This window comes from Beta vulgaris, chromosome 2 (genome assembly GCF_026745355.1).
Source record: "Beta vulgaris subsp. vulgaris cultivar EL10 chromosome 2, EL10.2, whole genome shotgun sequence".
NCBI classification, from domain to species: domain Eukaryota; kingdom Viridiplantae; phylum Streptophyta; class Magnoliopsida; order Caryophyllales; family Amaranthaceae; genus Beta; species Beta vulgaris.
The window spans coordinates 15,774,067-15,790,340 of record NC_079203.1 but is presented as its reverse complement, the minus strand read 5'-3'; the positions used below and the strand labels follow the sequence as shown (position 1 = coordinate 15,790,340).

Genomic DNA, 16,274 nt, shown 5'->3' with positions numbered 1-16,274 from the left:
CGATCCAATAGAATTGGCATTTGAGTTTGAAGACTCAGTTTCACTTGCATTGTAATCGACGAGTGGAAAGGACTTTTCGGTGGGTAAATTTTGGGTACTTTCATATGTGGTTTTCTTGGAAAGCCATTTTTGAATGAGGTGAAGAAGATGAATTTGAGTTGAGATGTTTTAGGAAAGAGAATAGGGTGGTTTTGCAGAGGTAGTAGTTTTGGGATTAATAGTGGTGAAATTTGGCGTGTGAGAATGGATTAATTCGATGGGTTTTTATGTGGGTTAATTTTGGGAAAATTTAATGCGGCTTTTCTTTTTCCCATCTCTAAATCCTTTGAATTTATCATTTCTTAGGTTTGTACATGCGCGCTGGTGAAGTGGTGCTTGATTTAATTTATGTAAATTTTTGTGGGGGATTAATGAAGAAAGATAATTAATTTTTGAGATTGTGGATGAAAAAGAGAAATAGAAAATAAAAACTGAAAAGAAAATTGAGAGGAAAAAAAATAAAAATGAAGAAGGTGTGAACTCATGCATGGTACACTTCTAGGCTATATGTACGTTGTCCTAACTATTGTATGCTTAAGTATATGCATGGACAATAAGGGGAGTATTATGAAGACAATATGTGAGTCCTTTACGATGAACTGTGATACATAATTAAATATCTTCATAACATAATGCTAGTCACTTATTGAATGTTAATTAGACTAAGGATTCTATTTTGTGTAGCACACTTAATGAATTCTAATCATTCCTAGTTCTAGACGAATTTTCTCAAATTTGTCTCTGGGAAGTGGTTTGGTCAAGATGTCAGCAATAAAATTCAACTTGGACAAGACCTTTTTCAACATTGTCTTTAAGAAAGTGATGCCTTATGTGTATGTGTTTGACTCTTGAATCGTGAACTGGATCCTTGGAAATGCAAATGACACTTGTGTTATCACAATAGATAGAAACACACTTAAACTTAATGCCAAAGTCTTGTACTGTTGCTTGATCTAGAGGACCTAGGAACAACATGTAGCAGTTGCCACATACTCTGCTTTTGCAGTGGATAGGGCAATTGTGTTCTGTTTCTTTGAACTCCACGAGACCAAGCTAGTCCCTAGATGTTGAACAATGTCAGATGTCCTTTTGCGGTTTACTAAGTTTCCGGCATAATCCGCATCCGAATAACTTATAAGATTAAAAACATCACTTCGAGGATAGAACAAACATAAGTCATCACTTCCCTTTAAATATCTAAGAATTCTCTTAACTGTCATTAAGTGAGATTCTTTAGGATTTGATGGTATCTTGCACATAAACCAACACTAAAAGCAATATCAGGTCTACTTGCATTTAAGTAGAGTAAAGAACCAATAATACCTCTGTATTGTTTCTTATTAACATACTTACCATTTGTGTCTTCGTCTAACCTTGTTCCTGTTCTTATGGGAGTGTGGTTGTTTTTTATTGTTCCAGTCCATATTTCTTCAGCAGTTCCTTGACATATTTTTGTTGATGGATCATTGTTCCTCTTTTGTTTTGCTTGATTTGCAATCCCAAAAAGAAGTTCTCCCATCATACTCATTTCGAACTCACCACTCATAAGATCAGCAAACTCCTTAATTACATAGAAGATCATTAGTAGCATCGAATATTATATCATCAACATAAATTTAAACTGCTAGTATGACTGTTCCTATTGATCTAAGGAACAGTGTTCTATCAACCTTGCCTCTAATGAAATCATGAGAAAGTAAGAATTTAGACAACCTTTCATACCAAGATCTATGAGCTTCTTTCAACCAATAAAGGGCCTTGTCAAGCTTATAGACCTGCTTTGGAAGGTCTGGATTTTCAAACCCAGGAGGTTGTTCCACATAGACGTCTTCAAGTAAGAATTCATTTAAAAATGCACACTTTACGTCCATTTGGTACAACTTGAATCCTATAAATGCAGCTAATGCAATTAAGATTCTCATTGCTTCTATTTTAGCAACAGTAGCAAAGGTTTCATCGAAATCAATACCTTCTTGTTGGTTATACCCTTTGGCTACAAGTCTGGCCTTGTTCCTTACCACTCTTCCATGCTCATCAAGCTTTAACCTGAAGACCCATTTAAGTCCAATAACTTTATGGTTCTTTAGTTTGTTCTCCAGGTGTCAGACCTTGTTCCTTTGGAACTCATTTAGTTTTTCTTGCATGGCATTTATCCAATCAGCTTCTTTGAGTGCTTCTATATGATCCTTAGGTTCTGTCATAGATAAGAAAGCATGAAAAGCACAAAAATTCTTTAGTTGGGATATAGTTTGAGTTCCCTTTTCAATATCGCGTATAATTAATTCTAAGGGATGAGAATTTAGGTGCTTCTAAGGTTTTGGATTAAATGTCGTTGTTGCTTCTTGAGTTTCTTGAGGCGATTGATTTATGTGAGTTTCTTCACTTCAGGAGTTACTAAAATTTCTTAATCTCCTACATGTTGCTTGTTCCTTGGGAGGATCGAGCACTGAGTTCCCTAGATCAGGAACTAGCTTCTTCTCTTTTCATGCAGGGGTTAGTTCCTTGTCATTATAATTGGACTAATCTGAATGAATTAATCCAATTTCAAAGTCATTGTCATGACTCTGCTCCTGCAGAGAGTTAGTTTCACCAAATATAATATGGACACTTCCTCAACACACATTGTACGCTTATTGTAAACACGATAAGCCTTACTATTTGAGGCATATCCTAGAAATATAGCCTCATCACTTTTAGCATCAAACTTTGATTTTCTTCCTTTAAGCATCTCATAAGGATTTTTCAATGTAATTGGTCCCATCACGACTCTATTGATGATATAGCATGTTGTGTTTACTGCTTCCGCCCAAAAGTTCTTCGGAAGATTGCTTGCAATTAACATTGTCCTTGCCATATCCTCTACGGTCCGGTTCTTCCTCTCTACTACACCATTTTGTTGTGGCGTTCGTGGGGCAGAGAAGTTGTGATTTAAACCCTCATTGCTGCAAAATTCATCAACTTGGAGTTTTTTCAAACTCCTTTCCATGGTCAGATCTTAGATGTTTTAATTTGCAACCACTAGTTCGTTGAATCTTTTTAGCAAACGTTAAAAATTCATTAAAAGTTTCGTCTTTGCTGTGAAGAAAGATAACCCGTGTATATCTCGAGTAATCATCTACAATCACCAATACATATCTCTTACCTGATCGACTTTGATTGTGTACATAGCCACATAAGTCCATATGAATGAGTTCCAATGGACTTTGTGTGGTTACCATTTTCTTTGATTTAAATGAGGATCTCACTTGCTTTCCTTTTGCATAAGAATCACAAACGCCATGGTTTGTGAACTTGATCGTTGGTAATCCAACTACTAAGTCCTTCCCATTTAGTTTGTTTAGTAGGGACAAGCTAGCATGTCTGCGACGCTTGTGCCATAATAGGGGGTCTTCTTCAATCACGCTTAAACATGTGAGATTGTTCCTAGGAACAATGTTGAGATCGACCATTTAGGTATTTCCTTTCCTTTTTCCTTCAAGTATCTTGGTTCTTGTACTTTTATTTTCTAACAACACATGACTCATTAGTAAACTTCACTATATTTCCTTTATCACAAAACTGAGAAATACTGAGTAGGCTATGCTTTAAGCCCTCGACCAATTATACGTAATTTATAGAGTGCGACAAAGACTTATCAATCTTACCAACAGCTACAAGGTTACCAGTTAGGTTGTCTCCGAAAGTCACTGTTCCTCCATGGTATGCTGAAAGTGAGAGATAGTTGGATTGATCACCAGTCATATGCTTGGAACACCCACTATCAAGGAACCACAGGTTGTTCCCCCTCAATTCAGCATGTACCCAAAGAAACTAGTCAATGGTAGGAACCTGGTCTTACTTGGGTTCCTTTTGTGGACTCAAATCATTTTTTTGCTTTTCATACCTATTTCACTAGGTATATATTTTTCTCTATACGTTCCTCCCTGGTGGAACAGTCAGAAACTATCTATCCATTGTTCCCACAGTAGGAACATATCTTACTACTAGGCAAATCAACATAGTTTTTCTTTTTATTTTCTTCTTGTGATTAAAGCCTAGTCCATCCCTTCCTTTATTTTAATACTTTTGTATCCAACTTATATGATCAGGTAGTTTGTTCCTAGAGAAACCCAGTTCCTTCTTTAGTACTAGATTTTCACTCAAAGCGTTTTCATAATCAAACTTTAGTTTTTCTAAATCTGTCCTGGTACTAGTTGAAGGAACTAATCCTTCAGGAACAAAGAGTCTCAATAACTCTGCCAGTTCCATGTTTAAAAATAATTCTCATTTTTAACCTTTTCGACAGCTTCTTGTATACTTCGGTTTTTATCAAAAAGGTCAAGGAACCGTTATTTCCAACAAAAAAACTCTCTCTTTAATTTATAAATTAACTAGTCCTGTGTAACTTCTAACTTATAATACCTCATACACAACTGAATATCCTAAGGCCTTGTTTGGTTAAACTTTTTTAGAGCATGGAAACGGATTCTATAATTTGAATTCTTTACTCCTTGTTTTGGTTTGGTAGTGGGTACGCCATTACTCTTATTTGAGGAGTTGAAGGTAACCCAAACTCCCCAAAATGTTACCTTCCAAATTAGAGGAGTAACAACGTCCTTTCCTTCCTTACAAGTGATTTATTTTCATTGTTGAGTCAGACACCCATCAAAAGTAACAATTATTATTGTTACCGTTCCTTCCCTGTACTTGATTCCATTCCCTTTTATTCCTCTATTTGAATTAAACGCCCCCTAAATCTACTTCTCACCCTCCCTTCTTTTTCTCTACACGTTCTTCTAAAGACGGTGCTGTGCATTACATTTTAGTGCAACGACTAGCCCACAACCTTCAACTGTTAAAATCATCTTTCTCCTCTTCCGTCTCTAGACCACTAAACCCCACCAGCAACCCCGCAAACTAATCTAGGCAAATTTCTTCGCAAATTTCCACCAATCGTCGTCCTATTCTGACGTTGATGAAGTGTGGTGCTTGGGAGGCTTTGGTGGTGGTCGAGGGTTTTAGTGGTGGTTAAGGATTTTGGTGGTGATTTCAGGTGGGTGGTTGGGTATGTTTGGGTGGTGGTGATGAAATGGAGTGTTTTGGGTTTTTATTATTTGGCGGTGGGTTTAGGGTTGGTTGTGTGCAAGAATGATAAGAAAGTAGCGAGAGGGAAAGAGAGATGGGTTGGTTGGTGCCTGGTGCCTGGACTCGACGGCATCATGGCGAAGCAGACAACAAGGGGAATGTTGGGCAGAGAGGGGTACAGGGGTGTGATGGTTGTGTGTATGGGGTCGCGAAGAGGAGAGAGAGTGGAGCGAGGGTGAGAGTTTATGGGAAGGGGAAGAAAGAAGGGTACGTAGATGGGTTGATTATTGGGTGGTGGTATGGTGTTGGTGTCGACTACACTCACCAAAAGGGTGCGGTGGTAGTTAATTAGGGAAGCAGGGTGGTCACTATGGCTGATGTTTTGTAACACCCCGATAATTCTCTCTTTTTAGAAAATACTTTTATAATATACAAGTAGAGAATTACTTAAGTATTATCGCCCGTGTGATAACGTATCGGCTTATTCAGAATTTTGCAGCGGAAAACAAATAACTAAACTTTAACTTTATTATAACCCAAAATAAATGGCAAGTGTTTTGGACTTAAACAAACCAACTTAATCAACTCAAACAACTTAAATAAAATATGTTCTCAACAATGCAGAAAATAAATTATACTAGTTACATATTCTCTCCATTTCAGATCCTCAATGATGCACATCTGCGAACCTGTAATGTCAATGCTATACTGAATCTGCTCACCATAAAGGATCATCACAGGATCAATAAGACAAAACGATGATCACACACACAAACAACGCACGTAATCAGCAAAGGTGAGTACTACATATCAAACATAAGCATTCCTAAACATGATACTACATAAATAACATGCAGGGATAAATAATAATATAATCATATAATATTCTGCAGATAACTTTTACTGAACTAAACTCTAATCATCATTTTCTCACTTTAATGGAATAGTTATTGGAACTGAGTTGTCTTATCTACTAATGTCTTCTCCTAAGAAGACGAAACATGAGTGCTACTAGGCACTACAACGCATTTCAGATTGACCTACGACATCGAGAAACTTTTGCTAACTGAAAAAGAAATGGTGATCAATCCATTCCTGTAAAAAGCCATGGCTCGCCCACCATGTACTCCAACTCCTACTGTCCAACTCTAGACGTGCACCAGTCTAAAGTTTATAACTATTCTCGTTACACTTTACGTTATTTACATATTATCACTTGTTATGATACACATACAAGCAACACATAAATAATAATCAGACAGTCACAACTGAACTTCTTTTATCTTAGGATTTAACAAGTGATCACAACTTACAATCCAAGAATACTTTCTTTTTAATCTCAACTTTCTTTACTTGTTGAACCTAGCCAACAGTAATCTTACCTTTAAAAAGGCATAACTTGTCAAACTTACCAAATAAGGTCCACAGTCCTCATAAGATAATAAAATAATACTTAACAAGGAATACATGAATAACATGATTCAATCTCTATAACATTATATTAATTCTTCATGCGAATTAATAAATAAACTTTCTTTTCATGCTTGCATCAATTATTCCGTACAAACATACAATCTAGTATTCATAATAAATCTCAAATCACATGCTTGCACACAGGCATAAAACATGTAAATCAAATACTAGAAATCAGATATATATGAACAAAATAAGTTCATATACATGACACTAAAATTTATTTCACCTTAAAACATGATACTAATCACATAGCACGCAATTATCTACGTACCTTGTGTAAACTAGCCTGTAGGGCACTTTTAATCCTGCAAAAGTCCCCTACGAGACATTCTCCGCCTAGAAATCAATATAACCGAAATTAATAACCTTAAATAAAAATTACAGCACCTCTAAAGTATTTAAAACCCCCTTTAAATACGTTTAAAAGTTGATTTTAATATCAAAACTTGAATTATTTTTAATTCCTAGCATAGTATTACCATACTAGTAATTAAAAACTCTTAAAACTCCATAAGTAAAACCTTTCTGAAATTACAACAACTTTAAAAATTAATAACCTCCTTTAAACATATATAACATATATAAAATCATATTCTAAGTCAATATCCTAGTATCTAATATGCTACTATGGTTTTCTAGCAATTTAAAACCCTGAAAATTCATACTTTCATGATTATAGCCACAATCTAACCATAATAACAAATCTGAATTTTTATGCTTATCATATAAAATATAGATGAATCGAAATTACTTATTAAAACAGTAATTTAAAATAATAACATGATTAACAACAATAGAAAACATAAAAAATTTAGTCTTTAATGGAATCTTAAGAAAGAAGAAAAGAAAACAACCAACAAAATGAAGAACCAAGAAGGCGCCGAAAAGGGAGGAGCAAAACAGCAGCACGACGACACCAAACTCGGCGGTTTTGGAAGGCTTGTGACGTTTCTTGTTGAAGAAGAAATGTTACTTGAAGAAGAAGAAAAGAATTCGGAAGAGAGAAGAAGAAAACCGTGGAAGAGAAGAGAGAGGAGGAGTGCCGTATGGGTGAGAAGGAGGAGAGAGAAAAATATTCTTTTGTGTGGCTGGGATAAAATAATTGAGTAATAGGGTATTTACAAGGCTTCCCTTTTGGGGCTCAGGAAAACAGATAAAGTTTAATGAAAATTGATGATGAACAAGATAATTAATTTGGGACGTTAATCATCACTAGGACTCTTTTCCTTTTTATCCTTTTAGGATTTTCAATTCCATTAGACTTCTTTTTTCAATATAAATTAGTATTTAAAACTTTTATCAAAGCATGCTTAATTAAAATATATTCAACTTTATTAAATCATGAAAATAATTTCATTTGACTTTTAAAATAGTCAACCTTTTTAAATGGTCAAATCATTTTAAAACTCATTTGTGTTTAAATATAAATATATAAATATATAAATACTAAAATATATTTATAAAATCCTTTAAAATTATGGGGGATTATAGGGGACCGAAATAGAAGATAAAATTTGAAAATTTCTAGCTTATTTTGATTGGAATAAAATCTGAATTCTGGTTGTTGGGTTTTTTGTTGTTGTGGGTTTAGGGTTCGAAGCTGGAAGTGGTGTGCGGAGGTGGTTATGGGCCATTGGGTGGCTGTTTTAAAACTTGGGTGGTGGTTGTTGGAGTGGGTGGTGGTGTGGTGGGTGAAAAGTAAAAAGAAAATAAAAAGTGAATTTAAATTTAAATTAAAACAAAACAAAAAAGGTTGTAAGTATTTTGACTCATTAGAAAAAAGATTGCCCTACAAGCTTAACTCAATCAGAAATAATCAAAAAGTAGACTTCAAATGAGAAGGTCGTCCAAGATTGACCTATTTAAAACATTTTTTCTTTTAATTTAAAACTAGTATTTAGGCCCGGATGGTGCCCCGGGGTTTTCTGTGCAACAATTTAGTAATCTCTATTATATAAGCCAAGGGGGAGCTATGGTGTCCCCCAATGAAATGTCTTTTTTATCCTTAACTAGATATATATACTTAATTGAATATTCAGATTTTGTATAATTATATCCTTTCCTAATTTAAAGATGATTCAAAAATTCCAACAATAAATTAAATAAGCATTAACAAAGTAACTTGACATAATGAGAAAAATATTTACTCAATAAAAAAATTATACTGTTAATTTGACTACAAAACTTTACATTTAAATGTTTATCTCAATTTCTAAAAAAATTATAGATTACAATAGTTTGTATAACAATAATTATAAATCACACTTCTATAATTATATTTTGATGAAATTTATTAAGAATAGACCTAAACAATCGACGAACGCATCGCGTACATAGAAGACTAGTAGTTAAATAAGTCATCTCATACTAATTAAAGAAAGTCATCTCATACTCATTTAAAAAAGTCATCTCGTTCATTATATAACTTTCAAAAGTTCTTATATCATCGTTAATTTTGATTAAATAAGCAATAATAGTATGGTGGAGTACGTAATAGTTGAATCTCTTTCTTTCATACTTAAGGTTGTTGGTCAAACCTTCATGTTAACAATGCTTCTTTTTTCTACTATATGAGAAAAACGTAGATAAAATGCTATTGAATGAGGGATGGTGACACATGGCAGATATACGTTCTTAGGAATGTTTTTTAATATATTAGTATAAATTAAGCAACATCCCAAGCCTAATTAAGAAGATATCAAACCATCATTTTGAATTTAGTGACTATGTTTAATTTATTTATGATCATTTCAATCTATTCAGTGACGAATTTAATTTATATTGTCCTCACATTCTTCAATCTATTTAATAACTAATTTAATCTATTAGTGACTAATTAATCTATTCAATATGACGAATTATTTTTTAATTAAAATTGCATGTTATAATTCTCGAAATTCAAAGGGAAAAAAAAAGAGAAGAAAAAGAATGACTAAGTTAGTGCAAGATATCTACTGATAATGTTAGGTTGCTTGGAGTGAAATAATACACTTATTAGAAAAACGTAGGCTTAAATTTATCTAATTTTGTTAATATTAAACCACTTATTCTAATGTAGAAAAAAAAAATCCCGATAAGCAAACAAGCAAAAGCTAATTTTGAATATACCATGTACATGATATACTAGAGTGTAAGGAAGAAGGGAGGTATCAATATCAATGAATCTTGATGTAGTACTCAACTTTCATACTTTAGTAGTTTAGTATCAGGCGGCTTGCTCAAACCTGAAGCTGCCACCGCCAATTACAAATTCAAGCATCTCAGAATATCACTCTTTGCCTTATTTTTAAATCAAAGACTCTAATCAACAATATTCCATTTACTTGCAAACCTCATTGCCTCCATCATACCTAGAGTTAATACACTTAGAATACAATCTTCTTATTTTTGTATGCTTTCGCCGAATACCAAGAAAAGAAAGCAAACACTTCATGAGGAACACAGCTAGATCAGAGAAACCACCTAGAAATCAAAAGTACCATGAGTATAATTCTCCATCGGTTGTCTCCTTTGGTGTTGCATACTACTGATCTTGGCACCTTCGCCTGCTACTTTTCGTGTGCCAGCCGAAGCAAGCAGCAATGCCACAGCCACACTAAACATAAGGAGCATACACACAAGTAGCAAATATGTCTTTTTGGATGATCTTCTATACTCCCCAAAAAAGAGTATGCCCCAAAAGGTGCTCACTAAGGGGAGTGCCTGCAAATTTTAAAGAAACTTAGCTACAAGGTAGAGATTGTAGGAGCTTCTTCCATGCAAAGTATTCATAAACCTTTTACTATATGTTTGAACTTGTGGTTTGTTTCAAATTCATCCTACAGTAAGTCATGGCTGAAGGATTTTTGGACATCATCCATTAGTAGATAACAATTTCAAAACTTGTGTAAAATCAAAGGACGTTAAGTTCGAAAAGTCAGCATGAGAAAGGTAATTGAAACCATTTAACCTTTGTTTTTTATAGGCAAGTAGAATGAATGCAGGAAAGACACCCACAATCATCTACTTCCTCAGACGAAAAGTAACTAAACTGCTAACCTGAACTGCATCTGCAGCTGCATAGCCAGCAGCCTGGCCCCCAATGAACTGAAGACCATTTCCAAAGCCACACAGCAAACCGGCTGCAACAGCCCATATTCGTCCATTTCCATCTCTAAGGTACTCCTTAATGGATGATTTTGGCAAGTTTAGGAGAGGATAGTACAAGAAAGTGACATTTAAAATGACCGCCATCACAACAAAGGCCAGCGAGAAGTAAAAGAAAGCAGTATATATAACCAAATGAGGGACCCCTTGCTTCATTAAGTGCCATTGATCATTTGTTGCGAGATTAAATGCCGGTGAGAAGAGAGCAAAGCATATCCCAGCAAAAAGAGTTATGCTCATGCCAACCAGTTTGCTTTCTCCAACCACCTGCAATCATGAGATATTCATTAGCAGATTTTTGATAAACTACCTCCAACTTGTTATGATAGTCATAGTTCCTATTTTGGTCGGCCCCAAGAACATTGTCATGTCCAGTTAGGTCAATGTGATCGCACTAAGGGTCCGTTTGTTGGGGCGTAAAACATTTTCTTGAAACACTGTTTTTCTCCGTTTGCAATTTTACATTGTTTGGTTTGCAAATGAGTGTAAAACCATTTTCCCCTGGAGTAAAATTGCTCTCTCATTGATGGAAAACCATTTTCCTTTCCAAATGAAGGGAAACCTGTTTTCCTTCATTTTTCTTATCACCTCTTGTATACTCCTCTCACTACACCCTTACTTTCCCTTTCATTTTCCTTTCATGTTATCATTTTTCTTACATGGAACCAAACAGTGGAAAACTAATTTTGAAATTGTATTTTCCATTCTAAGTTGTTTTCCATGAAATTCAAATCACACTGAAAATGTTTTACGCCCAACCAAGCGGAGCCTAAGTTGGACATCGATATTCTTCGAAAGTGATAATTGCAACTGGCCATTTGATCAGTAACAACTCAAAAAAGAGCTTCCCCTGGAAATTATTCTTTTCATATAGATAAGTGAATATATCTACAAGTATCAAAGTCTGTATACATGGAGTAAGAAAATCATAATATGGCGGAGGAAGGTTTGACAAAAGTTAGGTTACTTGCAATCTTTCCTAGCAAGCAATCGTTCTTGATTACTCATTTACACATTTCCATTATGGTAAAAAAGGTTTGGTTGTAACGAGTCTTCACTGCCATTTGGTACTGTTGGTGAGAAAAGTTAAATTTGGTAGAGCTGCTAACCTTAATAGCTCTTTGGTTTTCAACTGCAATTATAAAATCAGCTGTTCCAGCCTTCTTAGCTTCCTCTGCACAGACATTCTCAACATCCACGTTCTCCATGATATCTATACAATTTTGTACCATGAATTATGACGTATCAAAAATGATCAATGCAATTACAGAATTCCAGATTTAGTTACCTTTTGCAGAAGGTGCTGCTTGGTCAGTTGAGATCTCCGGCACTCTGCAAAGGGTTGATTGAACCACAATTGAGGACAAAATTAATGATGGAAGGACATAAAGAAAAGCTTCCCCTCACAGCATTTTGGGAACTGAAGTAGCATACTTTTCCGTTTCTTTTAGATTATCGTGGAAGCTGCGAAGCTTAGCCACATTATCAGCGGCATTAGCGGAGTGCACAGCAGACCCAAGCAATACTGCTGTGAGAAAGCATGCTACCCCAGGGAATAAAAGGCTCGCTTTGTTTATTTTGTCATCCAAGAAATAATTCAAAGTTGTGCCTGGTACAATGGAACGAAAACTCTTAGGTTGTAGCTATAAAACAACCATTTAGCTAAGAAGAATTCCTTGCTATTGTATTTAATGGTCATATTTTGGACAGTTTTAGAAACTTCTGAAAACTAAGAATAGAATTATCTTACCTATTACAACAGCAATGCTAGATGTAACCACTTGGGCAACTGAGAGCCCAACAAATGCCCAGGCATATTGTATCGAAACATTGCCAAAGCTTAAGAACAATCCACCGCCCATTGCCATCAAAACACACGGCCATGTATCCTACATGAAGAAAGCATAATTTAAGACAGATTTGATCAAGAGATCATCTTTTTTCTTTGTCAGCTAAGGTGGGCTCAGGAGTTGGTTTAGAAACATTTACACCCAAAAATCATCCTTAAAGACAAGTATCATTCCATTTACCATTTACCATTTCCCTTTATGGACCAATAGTAAAAGAAGCAATGAAACTTTAAGCTGCACAGAATTGTCGAGTCATATGACATGTTGAAGAAAAACAAATTTTAGTGTTGTGCTAGGGCTTTGGGGAGGAGATTGAGGGAGTTTCCTTTGTCAGACTTCACTGCCTTATGGAATTGAAGGGAAAACACAACAGATTACTGAAAAGTTGGAACATTTTCCATTGTCATAAGTAGGTCAACAAACAAGGCAAGATAGACATAAACTCCAACATTGATATTTTTAGCATGCATATCTTCCAACTGGGTGGCCTGCGACACCATTTACGCTCAGTTAGGAGGTCCTATACTTGTTACTGAAAACAAGGCCAAGGCTCTTGAAATTTGAACTCTTAATTTTCAATTTTGTAAAAGCCAATTTCTACCTCCTACGCCAAAGATGCCAACATTTCACAAACCGATAACTTTAAGTTAAAATTGATAGAAAGTTATAATTTAACATTAAACTTAGGACCTCGTGTGTAATTTACACACGAGATGCCCCATTACCCCATAAAGAAGTCCGTCACAATGTGCCTCTTTAATTACTACCATGTACTTCCCTCATCCCAAAATAATAGATCTCATAACTCTGAGTTCTATCACTGATTGCAGGCCAATGAGTACCTTTATATATAGGATGCCAAACAAACCTATAATAGAATTTTCTGCGGTGAATTTGACAGTATAAACTGTAAGAATAGAATGTTATAAATCAGTATAATCTGTAACAGTAAAATGATATTTGATCCGAAAGTCAAATGCGACCTAATAGTCTAGGACGGGAAGAGTATGTGTTTGCTTTTCCTTGATCATAGTTACTCCTCTCGTTTCCCTATGAGTGACATGTATGGTTATGCACACAAATTAAGAAGTTTATGATATTTGAAAACTGATGAGTACTATAGCATTGCTGCATTGGTACTTCAACTAACAAATAATGGTGCACAGATATTTTATATATCTAAAATGGAACAAAAAGAGTTAATTAAGCAGTACAGTAATATAGTAATATACTTAGAAGTTAGAACAGAGAGATTATCAGTACGACACCAACAAGTAGTTAAGACCTTCACTTACACAAGTGGGTTTTGCTTTAAGAATTAATCTAATTTTCTATCATGTAATTGATTAATGTCTGAAACCTAATATTACACTTTGTTACACGGACTCCTCGTTTCACCTCAAGTACCATGGGCGGCACACTTCATTTTGGGCCTAAAAAAGTTCTACAAATTTTCGAGTCGGACACTTGGACACGTACCCTTTTCAGACGTGGGAACCTGAGTCCGAGTAACATATGATAAGAAATGAAGAAAGACATGCCTACAGCTACACGAGGCCAAAAATTAACGCGTAAAATTTTGATTAAAGAAAAGTTTAAGTACCTGGGTAAGCTGGGTAAAGAAATTGGGCATGCTTGGTGTGCTTCCACCAATCTGGCCAAATGTGACAGCTATGAGAACAGCTGCCAGGAAGTTTGTAATGGAGTAATCAAGATAGGTATGCTGAGGAAGCCTCCCCCTCCTCTCTAAGAGGGTCAGAATTGCTGGCCATGTTCCCAAAAATAAAAGTGACGCCAGCATGCACAGTATAGCAACCGCTTTACTCTCAACCAAAAACATGTTTGATTTCACCTTTGATTCTCTGTAAATCATCAACATACACCACATATTTAACCAATCTTCTTTGTTCTTAGTCATGTAGTGTAACAGACGAATTAACACAACTAACGAACATTTGACCAATTATATAACAGAATTTATTAGATGACTTTTTATGTAAGGACATATATGGAGGATATGTTTAATCATGTATGCCTACTTCAGATAGCAAAGGTTTTCAGATTTTCCAGTTGCATATCTACACAAATATAGACTAAATTGTATTTAGGATTGTTATTATAAAGTATTATATTAATAAATGAAATTTTTTCTTACTCGGACATAACCCAGCCTAATAACTAGTTTAAAAACACAAGTAGTGTTTTTTTGGTCCCTTATTAATCTACACAAGTTGTACTTTTTGCACAATTGACATATTATAGTCATCTTGTTCAATTCGTATTAAAATATATATTTTTGAAATATCAACTTTTTTAAAATTTTACTCGATTAAAAATATTATATATCAATTATTAATGTTTTGTATCGACTCTAGTCATCTAAACTCGTATCTAGATTTTTGAAAAAAAAAACTGAAATAATGAACTAGTGTATCGAATCACAAATCTATATTTAAAAGACGTGCATAAACAAGAAATTGTGCCACATTTTTTAGAAATTGTGTAGCATAGGGTTTGATTCCCAGACCTCAAGTACATATACTAAAGTCTTAATCACTAGGCTAAATTGTATTTAGTGTTATTATCATAAATTATTATATTAATAAATGAAATTTTTTCTTACCCGCAGCATAGTCCTACATGAACACCGTATTATTACCAATTTACCATAGTCCATTAGCAGGACTAAAATCATGATATCTTAGTTTCAAACATACAACATTTGTAAATCAATATACGACAAGTTTGAATCTGTATATACGTCTTTGGCAAAAATCTGGGTGAATTAAAATGTCTTCATCCACTACTACTTAATATGAGTTATGACTAGTCGGAAAATGAAACGCAAGACATTTATAAGGTAGCTCAATCTTTAAGACACCCATTAATAAATAAATTCACAAAATACATATAGTACAAATTTAAAAAATATATCTTGTAAAATCTTTGGAAATATACTTATATTAATTGAACATGAACACCATCACTCCATCAATGATCAAGCCATAAAGTCAAAACATAAACATTCACACACATAATAATTGAATGGCACAAAATTTCATAATACCCACTAAACAAATAATCATAAGCGCACAATTATAATAACAAAAATAGAAACATAAAAAGAGAACATGAGAATGTTGTACCTGAGTTATTTGTAGTGGAGGCTCAACTTTCATAAATAACAAGAACACGGCACAAGAAAAGCAGGCACATGCCGTGTGAGATCTTCCACAACCCAACACACACACAAAAAAAAATGAAGCTAAAGAATTTGAAGAGATTAAACTCAAAACATGAAGAATAACAATAATAATGCACCCATAAAATTTTACTACTTGCTTAACATGATCTGAATCTAATCAAATGAAAAATGTGTATTATATATCAACCGTTGAAAATGTTTCGGCGAAAAGTTTGCACCGTTTAAAGTGAGTCAAGTGCTCAGAACTCATTTGTCGTAATCACTAATCATCATCATCATAATATATTTATATATATGTAATTCTAAAAGTAGTGACAACAAATGCTCATGTGCGTGGAGTTGTGTGTAATATGACACATGTAAGAAAATCAGAACTTACGTTTGTGTCTTTTTTTTCTTACTTTGATTTTTAGGATTTTTAGGGAGATTGTTTATTTCTGTCGTGGACCTCCATTTGTAATGTGTTGTTGCCAATTCCAATCATGATGGAGCCT

General features: G+C 34.5%; 1 protein-coding gene across 1 annotated transcript; it reads right to left on the bottom strand.

Moving 5' to 3' along the window:
• Positions 1–9,726: 9,726 nt before the first annotated feature.
• Positions 9,727–16,044, bottom strand: LOC104906177 (ureide permease 2). Its single transcript, XM_010694897.4, has 8 exons — positions 15,722–16,044; positions 14,179–14,437; positions 12,476–12,614; positions 12,160–12,334; positions 12,014–12,057; positions 11,835–11,938; positions 10,618–10,992; positions 9,727–10,281 (listed from the first exon to the last, which is right to left on the bottom strand). Exons 2-8 carry the CDS (start codon positions 14,413–14,415, stop codon positions 10,042–10,044), a joined length of 1,314 nt encoding a protein of 437 aa, XP_010693199.1. The 5' UTR covers positions 14,416–14,437; positions 15,722–16,044; the 3' UTR covers positions 9,727–10,041.
• Between the last annotated feature and the right edge of the window lie 230 nt (positions 16,045–16,274).